Source organism: Helianthus annuus, chromosome 1 (assembly GCF_002127325.2).
Source record: "Helianthus annuus cultivar XRQ/B chromosome 1, HanXRQr2.0-SUNRISE, whole genome shotgun sequence".
Classification (NCBI taxonomy): Eukaryota; Viridiplantae; Streptophyta; class Magnoliopsida; order Asterales; family Asteraceae; genus Helianthus; species Helianthus annuus.
Window position 1 is genome coordinate 93520439 of NC_035433.2, and position 14676 is coordinate 93535114.

Consider the following 14676-nt stretch of genomic DNA (forward strand, 5'->3'; position numbering starts at 1 on the left):
AATATGTGTCAGTAAAGGGGGAGGAGAAATTACAAATGCACCCATCATGTGACTTGCATGTGACAAGTAATTAACCAGGGTAAGGGGTTGAGTTAGACTCAGGGGCCAAAATAGTTAGTTATAGAGACCATGAGGGCACAGATGTTAAAAAATCCTATTTTAGACTAATATGGTAAAAGTGATATAACCACAGGGGTTAAAATCGTAATTTACTCAAAAACAAAAGATTGTAGTTTTTTTTTCTCACGCTTTCCTTACTTCTCTTTACATGCAAATTAAGCTTGAACCGGTGATGAATACAATTAAGCTTGAATCGGTGATGAATACATGAATTTTGAGTAAGGGGTAAGATATGGGTCGGTCAAAATAGGGTGAATACATGCAGACTCAAAGCGCCATTATTTTTAAGTAATTACATGTTTACCTCAATAAAATAATAACAAAAATTAACAAACAATTGAACAATTTTGATATAAAAATGTAACTTGAACAATCATTTTTTATAAACAAGATAATTAAACTTAATTGAAACAACATAAATCGAATAACCACTGTTTGCTTTATTTTTAGGTGAAACTAATTTAAAAAAAAAATCTACTATAAAGGGCCCAATATCCACTGACATCCTTACAAAGTTAAAAAAAAATGTTTGAATTGAACCAAAAAAAAAAGTTAAAAAAAAAGGTTTGAATTGAACCAAAAAAATACGGAATTGACATGCTTCGAACCTAAATCTCTTGGATAAGAATAAGAACCATCTACACAATATACAACTTATGTATTTATATGAGTTGGTAATTGTTTTATTTAAAAGTAAACTGAATGGAAAAAAGTTTTGGATCCCAAATTTTTTAGGCCTAGAGCGGTGGCACACCCTGCACACCATCTGGGCCGGCTCTACTCCTAAACATAGAAGTTGTACTTTGTTGTCTATAAATCTTTCTTTATTATAGAGATTATAATGTAATGGTGTTTTTTATTGTTTTCTTTATTTTTTACTCTATATTATATAGAATATATTAATAAAGAGTCTCGGATGTGAGATCTTGGATAGGCTTTGCTAGTAGGATGTTAATCCACTTCTCCTCAGTCTATTGATATACATAGAATTTTTATTAGAATTAATAACAAGTCTGTAAGCTATTTCATGTCTTTTTTGTTTTTTATTTTATTACGCAGATGGTAGTTTTATGAACCCATTTGTACTAGTATACGGTTTAAATTGACATTCTAAATACTTATAACCTAGTCTTAGTCGTCTAAATTATCATATATCCATATGATTCAACAAAATATCTATAATAACTTATTAAGAGAACTGAGTTTTTTACCCTTTTATTAATTTTGCCATAGGTACAAATTTTGCAGCACGTACAAATGAAGCAAGCCATTGTAGATGGAGGAAACTTAGACATTGTCCAAAGTTTTAAGACACTTTGAGGGCAATCTAGACATTTGATACTTGGAATCCATGCCCACTTATGTCTTCTATTAATTGAATTAAATTAAGAAATTAAATAAAAGTTTTAAGAATGACACTAATTATCTTCATAAATTAATTCTAAGGAACTCTTAAGTTCTTGTAAATAATGCATTCAATTGAATTCACTAATTGATCAAACTAAAGGAATTAATTGATTAAATTAAAGGTCAGACATGCAACCTTTGGAATTTTCATGATTTAATAGTATGTATAAATATAATAAATAGATTTATATGGACTATAATATCTATACTATATTATAATACATTTTACTATAATACACTTTACAAGGATGATTGCAAAATTACAAATTTTTATGCTTACAGTACAAATACTAAATGATATTAGTTGAGGGTAAAACGATCTTTCTATATAATAATTAAATTGAAGAAGAATAATTAATTAAATTGATTATGAAATTAACAACGGTAATTTGAAAGGTCTATCCTTCCAATCCATCCACTCATCTATATACATCCGGAAAATTTCAAGATCACCATCACAAAATAACTAATGCTAGAAATCTCTATGAAATACAAATTGTTTGATTATGTTGCAACCAAAGTTGAAACACATGAGGTTTTGCAACCTAATATCAAGAGGAATGTAGGAAACCAAGAGTTTTCACATTGGGTTGGGTTTAGGTAAAAATGGACAATTCTAATTCTTTAGTTTACATGAACTATTAGAATTTGCTTAAAAAGCAAACTGCAAACTAAAAATGACTTTGGGGTTTGACTTTTAATACTTTCAAACTTTAAAATCAATTTGTCGTTTCTTGTCTTGAAAAAGAAAATTGGACAAATCCTAAAAGGTAAGGATCCGAATTGCACACCCTAAAATTGGACAAATACTAAAAATGACTTTGGGGTTTGACTTTTAATACTTTTGTTTGAAAGGGGTAAAACCCAGGAAGATATTGAATTGTTGGAGTTTTACGAAGAAAAAAAAAACATAATAGTTAGAAGAATATAGTTGAAGAGCTCAGTAAGCATATGTCTCTACCACAGATGATGCATCAATTAAGATCATGTTGTCACTCATGCCACAACAACAAATTTGTTAGAATAGATTGATCTTTTTGAAAGTTTTCATGATTTTTTTTACTTCTTATTAGTTTTATGTAAGTCCCACACTGGTAGTAAGTAACGGAATTGTCTATCATTTTAACTAAAAAATAAGCAAATTGTCGCTTTCGCAGCAACGCGCGGGTTCCCCACTATTATTAAATAATACATACTATATTTTATTTACTAGGAACTTACAAAAATGTGTTCCAAAATATTGTACCTGCATCATGACACTAGTTTAATTTACCCATAGGTTGTATCTTGGCTTTCTCATTATTTTATAAACTAGTAGAGGTACTTCGCGTTTTGCAACTAAACTTCGGTTGGTATCGTTTCACTCCTTTAAGGGTTTGAAAGAAAAAACCCAAGGCTATAGTATTTTTGGATAAAAACAATAAAAAATAAGCAAGTAAATAAAAAAAAAAACCAAGGCTAGAGTATTTTATATAAAAACTTTCCTTATAGATTTTAACTAGATTTAAATAAAGAAAATAAAGTATCTTTAATTTAGAATTAGATAAATATAAAGAATACCATTTTAATAAATCAAATTTGATATAAAATCTAGTACATCAAGAGATGGCAAAATTCTACATTATATACAATATATGAATAAAGAGTCACCTATGTGAATTTGCACAGGTTTTCCTAGTAGGATGTTAATCCACTTCTCCTCGGTCTATTAATATACATAGAATTTTTATTAAGCTATTTCATGTCTTTTTTGTTTTTTATTTTATTACGCAGGTAATAGTTTTATGAACCCATTTATACTAGTATACCATTTAAGTTGACATTCTAAATACTTATAACCTACTCTTAGTCGTCTAAATTATTTAAGTTATGGTATATCCATATGATTCAACAAAATATTATTAAATGTGTTCCAAAATCTTGTAGCTGCATCATGACACTAGTTTAATTTACGCATAGGTTGTATCTTGGCATTCTCATTATTTTATAAACTAGTAGAGGTACTCCGCGCTTTATGATGAAACTTCGATTAGTATCGTTTCGCTCCTTTAAGGGTTCGAAAGAAAAATCCCTAGGTTAGAGTATTTTTGGATAAAAACAATAGAAAAATAAACAAATATATAAAAAACCCAAGGCGAGAGTATTTTATATAAAAAAATTCCTAATAAATTTTATCTAGATTTAAATAAAGAAAATAAAGTATTTTGATTTAGAATTAGATAAATATAAAGAATACAATGTTAACAAATCAAATTTGATATAAAATCTAGGGATAATTGCATATTTCCCCTTAAAAACTGTTTAATTGCGTTTTTACCCAACTTAAAATTAAAATTACATATATCCCCTTCCTTAACTATTAAAATTGCATATATCCCCTTCTTTAACTAATAAAATTGTAAATTTACTCATTTTGGTTTATTTCATTAAAAACAAGTTATATAATGACTTTTTACACTTATTTTTACTAAAACTTAAAAAAAAATACATATTTATTCATTTTTACTAGTTTAGCGATTTATTTCAGTGTTTAAGTTTTGGTAAAAATAGTAAAAATGAATAAATATGTATTTCTTTAAAGAATTGTGAAAAATCCACAAAGACTAGTAAAAATGAATAAATTTATATCTTTTTTAAGTTTTAGTAAAAATAAGGGTAAAAAAGTCATTATATAACTTGTTTCTAACAAAATAAATCAAAATGGGTAAATTTGCAATTATATTAGTTAAGAAAAGGGATATATGCAATTTTAATGGTTAAGGAAGGAGATATATGTAATTTTAATTTTAAGTTGGGTAAATACGCAATTAAACAGTTTTTTAAAGGAAAATATGCAATTGTCCTTAAAATCTAGTACGAGATGGCAAAATTGTAATTAGTAGCATATTGTTGTCCGACTGCTTTAGTATTCATAAGGTCTTTCATAATTTGTTACAGTGTAGAATGTAGAATAAGAAATCATTTACCCCAAGTTATATATGTGTCAATATCCATTATCTAATGTTGCCAAAAACGAGTCAGTTATTGCTAGAATTATATATTATTTAAAAGCAATGTTTTAAATACCGGTATAAACTGGCCGGTGAAGGGGTAAGGTCCCAAAAACCTTGCTTTACGTACTTGGGACCATACCACAATCTTATCTTTTAACCCTCTTTAGACCTTGCGCGGCCGCGCACTGGTCCAACAAATAGGGCACATAAGAAAGACAACGAGCAACACCTGCGCGCCAAGAGGAAATTAATAAATCCTTGCGTTTCTCTTCATAACAAACAGGGATAAAAATCCCAGTAAGCACTCCCGCTTAAATAATACACAGACTTGGATATTATTTACTTCACTCATACCACACGATAAGGAGTCACACCGGATTACGACTGTAATCTTCTAGAAGACTCAATCGTGCACCACCAGACGGTTATAACCGTCTGGGCCACGTGTCATCATCCCGGGCTCCCTTGAAGTCACGATGACGGCATGGAATTGGAGAGAAATCTCCACTTGCCCACTTTCCACGTGGCAATACCCCAGTCGTTGATCTAAATAGCGATCCGTGTGCTCTCACGTCGGATTAAGAGAATTAACGGAGGGAAAAATAACCGCTTACGGAGTTAGCACATTTCGTCAATATTTCAATAACAGGTTTTCCCGCCCAAACTCCCGGCTATAAATAGAAGAGTAATTCAGGTACAAACTTCAAGTTACATTCACTTCACTTATACTTCTTCTTCTTCTTCATATACCGATACTTATTCTCACGCCGGAGGGTGGTCACGGAGAGAACCCCCATTCTCCCCGTGGCGAGTCTGACGGTGTCTGTTTTGCAGCTATCGAGAAAAGAGAAGATTTGTTCCTTTGAACCGAACGAGAGAGAACCAACCCTTTTTATGTAGAACCTAACCCCCTGGATTATCTGATTCCGGTCATTTATCCAGTGTTTCTTCAGCCGGTTATTCTAGTTAAACTGTATATTGGATATAAGTCCGGTATGATAAAGACCGGTAAAATCCGAATACGCTTTGTTTTACGTACTAACGGTAAATCCGGTAGAACCAGTTCAACCCGTTGAACCGGTTTGCATTATTTTAAGATTTGATTCTCCTATTTTATTTAAAACTTCGATATTAAGGTATTATGACCTTCCATATTTCCGGTAATTAACCTAGTGCATTCTATTCCAATATTTCATTGTTGTTGAATTTGTTACCTACCTCGTACAATGCAATATTGTTTATAACTAATAAAAATACTTTTAAAATGCTTAATATTATACAATAAAATAGTTTGTTTTAGATAAAACTATGATCAGTTACATAAATCCTAATTGAGATTGGAGTGTTTTTTGACATGAATTTTTATTTTATGGAATTATAAGAGTTAATTAGTAACCAGGTTCAACCACCCGGTAAAACTGATTCAACCAGTCGAACCATTTTAAAGCCCAACCTGGTATGACTTAAAAACCGGTTTTTAAAACATTGCTTAAAAGTGTTCATCTATGATCTAACTAGCTAGTATTAGAGGCACAAAAAATCCTATCTGAAACATGATCCAATGAAAAAACTTGGAACTGGTTTTTTTAATACTCGGGCACTTTATACTCGAAACTGAAATCGACCCTACCCGTACGGGATAGATAAGGTATCCATTTTGATCTCAATACCTGGACTGGAATCAGAACCAGAAACACCCGAAACCGGACAAGAACCGGAACCGGAACCGATCATACCCTGCTATACCCGATACATGATTATAATATCTATCTTTTAAATTTAAGTTAGTGTATTTTTTTTTATTTTTTTAAACATTCAAAAGACGAGAAAATAGGGCAATAATAACGCAACAAAGTATTAAAATGTGAAAATAGGGTACTAGAAACTCGGTAATAGGGTATAGAAAAACCAAAAAAATATGGTATTTTAATACCCGCTTTCTTAAGAATCGGAACCGAACCCTACCCGAAACCAGACACTCAGGGTTTGGTTTTCTGATCAAATAACCAGAACCAGAACCGAGCCGGTTACAACAATAACCAATTCCAACTCTTTAAACGAGAAACAAACCGGTTCCATAACCGGAATCGATTGTTAATAATACCAGGTGTATGCACCTCTTGGTAGTATTCATCTCTCATGATTATATAACATTATTTTATCGTACAAGATACCCTATCATTTTTTGGTAAAGGGTTACCCCGGTGATTTTATAACAATACCAAAACATTGCAAGTAGAAAGGCTGACAATGCCCCCTAATTCTCTTGGTGACATACCACAAAAGAGTAGACAAGAAACGACAACCAAACAAAAGAAACAATATGCTAATGCCTTCATTGTTCTTCAAAGTACTCTACCCCATCAATCTTCCACTCCTCCAAAAATCGTCTTACATTATCAGCCGCTTTATACTTGAATGACATCAATCAATTTTTCTCAATTTTTTTTCTCAACATAAACCTAAACACTTTTTTTCTCAATTTGTCAATTGGTTATCCAAACCATAACAAACGAATTCTACTCATTTCCTTTATTGACATTAATGATTTATTTATTATATCAATAGCAATAATTAACCTTATCAGTATTAATAACTTCCGTTGAAAAGTTGCCAATTTTTTCTCTTTTTTTTGAACGACAACCGAAAACCTGAACCACTTGACCCCTTCATACTTGATTCATTAGGGTTGGGATGGATGGAACCAATTGATCACTGATAAACCATTGGAGTATCATTGTGTCACTAGCGTAACCACCCGATTATATCAATCTCCACTAGACAATACAATAATGTCTATACACAATTCAGGAGGAAGCCAGTAAATCTGGGAACCCCACCCCTCTTCACTGATGAACCATTGGAGTATCATTGTGCCACTAGCGTAACCACCAGATTATATCAATCTCCACTAGACAATACAATAATGTCTATACATCAATTCAGGAGGAAGCCAGTAAGTCTGGAACCCCCCCCCCTCGCGTGAAAATCAAACTCAGGACCTAATGGTCCCTAACCCTTATCTCACCCCTGAAATAACACCGGACTATAATGCAACGGGTAGTTGCCCAAATTATTGATTTTTTTATTGTATACTCTTTTATTTTTATCATAATTTAGTTATAAACTCATATGCTTTTGTTATACTTTGAATATGTTCATTGTTTCTATAAATTTCATTACTCATCAAAAACTTTTAAGTTTTTTTATTAATGAATTATTTATTATTGAATTTTTTATCACGTATAATATTACATATTTTATGATTTTGATGGGTACTGCATTGATTTAAACCAATATCAACCGAAAACGTTAATAAGTTTTGTGGTTGTATTTTATACAGAATTTTTTTTTCTTTATAAAAAAATCATCTATTAAACTAATGTCAGATTATAAAAACAAAAAAGACAAATGACCTGGTGATGTCAAGTTTAAGAGGAAAATATATCTTTTTATTCTTTTTAAATTATTGGTTATCTTTATCACAAGAGATAAAATTTCCCGTACAAAGTAAGAAAATTGTCGAATAAATATACCATACATATTTCGAAAATAAACAAAAGCTAACCATAAAAGAATCTTTTCAATGCAAAAAATAGGAACAAGTTTAGATAATAAAATTCTAAAAGTTATCTAAAATGACTATATAATTCTAGATAGATGGTATTCAATAATAGAATTCAAAAACTGTACATACCACCAATTGACGGACGTAAAATGGACGGAGCATAATCCAAAAGTCCACGTAACGTCCACTTTGGACTAAAAACCATTCACCGCAGCGGATTATTAACATAATATATTTTTAGTCTATAAATTCAACCAACCAATCACCCATTTGCATTCCAGTAACCGCCGTTGATCAACTCCGCCGGAAACCGCCATGACCACCGTAACTCCTCCCCGATTCCCCGCCCTTCTTTTCTTCTTCTTACTCATCTTCGGTACTCTTTTTCTATCTCCACTCATCACATCTAATAAATGATGATCATCAATCAACCATTTTTTTTTTAAATTTTGATCGGTTGATTTACCATAGGCAGTCAGTGATCCGTCGGTAATCACAGACTGACTACTGACAGTTTAATTTAAAAGGTTTTTTTTTTTTTTTGTGTGTGTGTAATTGTTTTCAGTTGTGAATCCCTTACTATTTACCAACGGATTACTGATTTAGTTTTTTGCATTCTTCTCTTCCGTTAAAGAAACTATGTAATTACCGACTGGTTAGTGTTAGTTCTGCTTAAAACATCCGTGATCATGGTGTGTGTTGAATTTTTGTAGGTGGTATAATCCAAAATGCAAAAGGACAAGCACCGGGGCAGGTACAAGAATCATAAATCCATAATTTGTATAAAAAAAAAACCATAGTTTTTGAGAAAGAAACATTGTAAAAAAAACAACAAATGTTTTGGATTTCTTATAATAAAATCGCCATTTTAGGGAGCTTGGTGTGTAGCGAAACCATCGACCTCAGACAAAGAGTTACAGAACAACATCAATTACGCATGCACATACGTCGACTGTAGAATGATTCGGCCTGGAGGCGCGTGTTTTGAACCACAAACGCTAGTGAACAAAGCTTCGGTCGCCATGAATCTTTATTACCAGGCAAATGGAAGGAATTATTGGAACTGTGACTTTAAGGGATCTGGAATCATTGCTGTAACCGACCCGAGTATGTTGTTACTTGTTCATTATTGAATATGATTTTGGTTGATGATTGTGTTCATTTTTCAATTGTTTGCAGGCTATGGTGATTGCAAGTATTCGTTCAAGCAATAGAGGTTACTTGTGGCACGTTCGGTCCCTCATTCACGCTTTCTTGATGTCTCTTTGTGAGTTATAAGGATTAAAATTATAGCAATTTTTATGTTTCTGGGTTAGAATATTGTAATTCAACAATAAATTTCATGAGATTATATCCATGATGTGTGCCATCAACTCTTTGTTGACAAACTAACCACCATCAATGAGAAATTCATGGCATATTCATGACCATGGCTGGCTCTTCGGATGTGACTCTAACTGTGGGTGTTAATCGTGTCAGGTTAACAAGCTAAACCGTAGAAATAATCATGGCCTGTATAATTAATTATTCACATCAAAAAATATCAACCATACATACTTAAACTCACGTAACCCAAAGATTGACCTGTTTAACATGTTTTATCATATATGTTAAAGACGGGTTGGAATTATATAGTTTAGAATAGACCTGGCTATACCAACCCAGGGTATTAAAAATAACCTAATGGGTTGGTTAGTTTGGGCTGATTTAAAAGAAAGCGAGTAATCTGCCAGCTCAAACTGGGCAGGCCCAAAACACTTCACGGGTCAGAATGTCTAAACTTTAGACATGTCGTAGACGGATTGGCCTGTTTTTTTGGGTTGGAATTACTATCAAACACATAAGGACAAGTAGAGGGCTGAAGACCACACTAATTCATTGGAGTGACATGCCACTACCAATGTAAAGCAAGCACAAAGCAAGCCACAAAACCAAAAACCAAGACCAACTAATCAGCTAACAACTAGATATAAACATGAAACAAAACATCTATCTAATCGTCCAACATCACTTCCGCTGATGCAATCTTCCAATCTTTCAATATTCTTGTAACCCGATCATTCTTCTTAAACTTGAAAGAGTGTAGCTTCAATCTTACCGTTTCCACAATGAGTTCTTCTAGTTTCTCTGGCCGCCTTAATTGATTCTTGAAATATCTAGCATTCCTCTCTTGCCAAATGTAGTAAGCTGTAGCAGCCATAACTAACTTTGCAATCACAATCCGCGCTGATTTTGAAGTAGCTCTAGGAATCAACCACGTTGCAATATCATCCCATTTTCCTTGGATATGAGTCATTCCAAATTTGCTTCTCAACGAGCACCAAATCTGATTGGAGTAAGAACACTCAAAGAACAGATGATTATGAGAATCCATACCCTTTTTGCAAAGAAGACAACACATTAAGTTCATAGAGCCCGATGCCATATTCCACACGTGAATTCTATCTTGAGTGGACAGTTTCCTTCTAAAAATAAGCCAACACATAAAAGCATGCCTTGGAATAGAGAAAAACGACCAAACCAGATTATGCCAAGGACTTTCTTGGCCACGGCTTCGAAGAGCATCCCAAGCTAACCCAGTAGACAATTTGCTTACTTAAATGGGTTAAACAAGTCAAGACAAAAACGGTCCGTTGACTAACCTCCAATAATAAGCATTTCATGACCAGGGCTGCCTCACAAGCTGAGATGCATTACGCATTGCATTAGGTTCATTGGCGAAATAATTGGATCCAAGCACAACCCATTTATTTCTTATATAAAAAACATAAGTGTATATACTTAAACTTGTAATTAACATGATAAACGACCAGTAAAATGCAGAGTTGTAATAAACGGGTTGAACATTCGACATGACCGATGAAACGGGTTAAAATAGTTAACCCAAACAACCTATTTATTAAACAAGTTGGAATTACCACGCAAAACCTGACTTGAGATACTTAATCGCCTCATCAAAAACAGCGATTGTATCCATACAATTTCCACCTGGCACAATTCCTCGTAACGAGTTCACCGTTTTCCTGATTTTATCACACTTTCCTTCACAACTACCGCGTGACTTGTGGGAAGATGACGATAAACCCAGCTTCGTTTTTCTAGGCTTCAAAGAACAAGAATCTGCAGTATCAGCATTGTCATTTCCATGTGTTGTTCGTGCAGAACTAAGCTCCTCTTCTTCATATTCTTCCTCTTCAAAACTTAATAATAAATCAATATCTGCTGAATCTTCTTTCATAAGAGAGCAGGCTTCTTTAAATATAAAAAGAGAATTCTAAAGGCAATGAAAAGAGCAAATGGTGCCCTATGTTATTTCCATTTTTTCCGTGTACGGTTTATACTACTAACTATCAGTAACTATCAGCAGCCAACAGACAATATCAATACCGTCTAGTAATCAAACAATTAACGAGGATGACAACTCCTAACAGACTACGTAATGGGTTTGAGCAACTGACGGAAATATTCAGCCTGTATAGAAAAAGTTATACGAAAGAATCATTAATTCACACATCCATAATTTCAAACAATCATGAGTCGATAGAGGTGCCAAAATGGGTGCGTCGGAACATGTTCAAGTCGAAAAAGTAATTTTGTGTAGGTCAGGTTAAGTTAACCCTTGGTTTTAAATTGCGTGATGTGCTCCGATGCGTTTGGTCCAAAATCTGATGCGTGATGCACGATGTGAGTGCATCATGTATGCGACGCACTCTTTATAAAAAAATACCAAAAATTAATTATACACAACTTATAAAACATAATGAAACTAAAACAACTCAAGCAAACTAAAATCTTTCTAGAATCACAAAAAAAAGTTGTTTAGGAACCATAATGGTCCAAATCAAGCATACTAAGATATTAATTACTGAAAAAAAACCCAACCCATTTCAAAAACTCTAAAAAAACTAACAATGTTGCGTGCATCAGAGCGTGTTGCGCAATATCCTCACATCACAAAAACGCAACACAACAGTTGTGGCGGTGCACTCTCATCAGTGCAACGGGCGCATCATGCATTATGCGCTTTCTTCAATTTATCTAATTTTATAAATATAATGTGTTGGATACAGTTACAAAAATTATATAAGCACAATTCAGGACATTGTATGCCATAAAATACACCTACGAGGTTTAAGAAACTTTTGACCCATTTGACCCTTATATAGCCAAAAAAAAAATTTCAAGTACCCATTCCAAGATGGAACATAACCCGCCTGACCCATTGACAAAACTTAAATGAGCCACAATAACGACTACGGCGATTCAACAAGAAAATCCTAGTGCAACGTGCATCATAGTCCCCCGAGGATTGGGAAGAAAGAGAAAGATCATTCCGATGAAGAAAGACTTTCGACTGTAATAGTCAAAGTCAAACGAGCCATTTAACACTCAAATTGACATGATTCAAAATCCACTTGAAGAATGAGACTTGCTACTGACAATAACTATTTAATTTAAACAAAATCGTAAACCTTTTACATTCTTAACATTTAAAATAAACAACCGGAGCCGAATCGGTTAGCAAACCTGGGTCGGTTCAGCCCGAACGATTGAGACTGTGTTAGATCAATAATATTAACACACTAAATTCAGAAACAATCTAAAAGATCTGATGATCAAATCATGCATGACAAAAGCAGAACAATACATTTAAAAAGTTAAAACGTATCCGGATGGATCAAGGTGTGTCGGAATGAAGAAATATGAAAGGTGTTTTTGAGGAGTTGTGAGGTAGAAATAGAGATGAAGTTTGTTGGAAAGAGTAGAGTGAGGGAAGATGGGCCGTTGGATGGAACGCGTATTGCAGCGGGGGAGGTGGGGAAAGTGGCCGTTGGATTGGGATGCTTGAGGAGAGGAGGGTCCCATGGGGTTTTGACAATTGTTTTTAATCTTTTGGATGTGGATTTACACTGTGTTTAGGGCTGTTCACGAGCCGAGTCGAACCGAGCGGACCTTTGCTCGTGCTTGGCTCATTTTCGAACCGAACCGAGCGGAGCGGCTCACTTAAATCCGAGCATCAAATCAAGCGAGCATTTTTCGAGCAGTAAAAATTCCGAGCGAGCGTCGAGCGAAGTTCGAGCGATTTGGACAACCGTGTCTCCCAAATTAAATTTGCTGAGAGAGATAGTGACAATGTTGGATCTCAAGTTTTTATGTCTTTAAAAACATGCACATTTCATGGGATAATATTTTTCTTATGAATAAGAATGTTGTGGCTGACGAGACGATGATCATATTGCACGAACAATTACGTTGAGAGCAAGAGACGATCGACTTAGGGTAACGACATGAAACATTGAGGCGATGAACAGACTGACGTTTATCGGTTTAGGGTTTAACTTTTAGTTTTGATTTTAATTTTTTATTGGCGTAGTTGGGCTAGTACGTATCGATATAGTTGTAAATTTGTATACAGTTGACTAAAATCTAATAGATTGGTACATATAAAACTATAAATTTAATTTATATTACGTATATATGTATGTGTAAATGTGTGTATATATAGGTGTATGTATGTATATATATGTATAATTTATATTTGTGTATATACATGTTTATAAATGTATGTGTATACGTATATGTATATATATAATAATTTAAATAATTATTCGAGCCGAACCGAGCCGAGCGGACCTTTGCTCATGCTTGGCTCGTTTACAAACCGAACCGAGCAGAGCGGCTCATTTACAACCGAGCGTCAAATCGAACGAGCATTTTCCGAGCAGTTTCCGAGCGAGCGGCGAGCGAGCGGCGAGCGTCGAGCGATTTGAACGGCCCTAACTGTGTTCCAAGGAAGGAAAAGAAACTAAAATAGTAAAAATATTTTGTGTTTTACTTTTTTTCATTTAAGAAAGAAAAAAAAGGAAAAAAAAAATATTTCATGTTCTTGATTTTCATTTAGGAAAGAAAAAGAAAGGAAATAAAAAAAAACTAGGTTGAATTCTTTAGTTTTTCTTTCCTTTCCATTTGGAAGGAAATTGGGGGAAACATATTTTTTTTTCTTTCACGTCCTTTTCTTTCTCATTTTTACATTCTTTTCTTTTCTCTCGTTAAGTTAACTCGGGAACAAAGCGTTAGGGTCATGGTTGCATTGCATGTATGTTTTCACTTTTGTAATGGGTTTGTTGGGGTTCAAAAGCAAATGTCTGTTATTTATTCTGTTAAGTTTGTACAAAATGAGCAAAATACTATTCTTTGTTTTAAAAAAGTTAACAATAATATGTTATACAACTCATGAGTCGTCACTTAAGGCTTAAGCATACCACGTTCTAGATGCTCCTCCTACTAAGCATTCGTATAGAAAGTGGTGTTTGTTTCATTCTATTGGAGAATATAATTAGTGTGTTATGTGATATTAGGGTGAGCGGGGCACTCCCTTAAGAGGGGAGTCCCCTCTCTTACGCAAACCCAATCAGGTTATGCCACGTCAACTCCCCTCTTAAACTCCCCTCACACCCCAATTTAATGGCGACACTCCCCTCTTAGGTGACTTGTTTTTTTATTAAAAAAAAAATTCATTGGTTGATTGAATGGGGGGCCCACCTTCTCTCTCCTCCCCTCTTCGGTGCCGGCTCCCCGATTTTGGTC

At 33.8% G+C, this 14676-nt stretch overlaps 2 protein-coding genes across 2 annotated transcripts; one reads left to right on the top strand and one right to left on the bottom strand.

Annotated features, from left to right (window-relative positions):
- Positions 1–8225: 8225 nt before the first annotated feature.
- Positions 8226–9461, top strand: LOC110895939 (glucan endo-1,3-beta-glucosidase). The gene is made up of 4 exons (XM_022143332.2): positions 8226–8464; positions 8802–8842; positions 8961–9195; positions 9268–9461. Exons 1-4 carry the CDS (start codon positions 8404–8406, stop codon positions 9300–9302), a joined length of 372 nt encoding a protein of 123 aa, XP_021999024.1. The 5' UTR covers positions 8226–8403; the 3' UTR covers positions 9303–9461.
- A 1172-nt stretch (positions 9462–10633) lies between these two features.
- On the bottom strand, positions 10634–12918 carry LOC110895940 (transcription factor bHLH144). Its single transcript, XM_022143333.2, has 2 exons — positions 11007–12918; positions 10634–10771 (listed from the first exon to the last, which is right to left on the bottom strand). Exons 1-2 carry the CDS (start codon positions 11324–11326, stop codon positions 10765–10767), a joined length of 327 nt encoding a protein of 108 aa, XP_021999025.1. The 5' UTR covers positions 11327–12918; the 3' UTR covers positions 10634–10764.
- Positions 12919–14676: the final 1758 nt, after the last annotated feature.

Bases quoted from the DNA above. Each gene is read 5' to 3' on its own strand.
- LOC110895939 (XM_022143332.2), top strand. From the start codon at position 8,404: ATGACCACCGTAACTCCTCCCCGATTCCCCGCCCTTCTTTTCTTCTTC. The intron at 8,465-8,801 runs GTACTCTTTTTC...GAATTTTTGTAG, and splicing joins CTTCTTCTTACTCATCTTCG to GTGGTATAATCCAAAATGCA. The intron at 8,843-8,960 runs GTACAAGAATCA...TCGCCATTTTAG, and splicing joins AAGGACAAGCACCGGGGCAG to GGAGCTTGGTGTGTAGCGAA.
- LOC110895940 (XM_022143333.2), bottom strand. From the start codon at position 11,326: ATGAAAGAAGATTCAGCAGATATTGATTTATTATTAAGTTTTGAAGAG.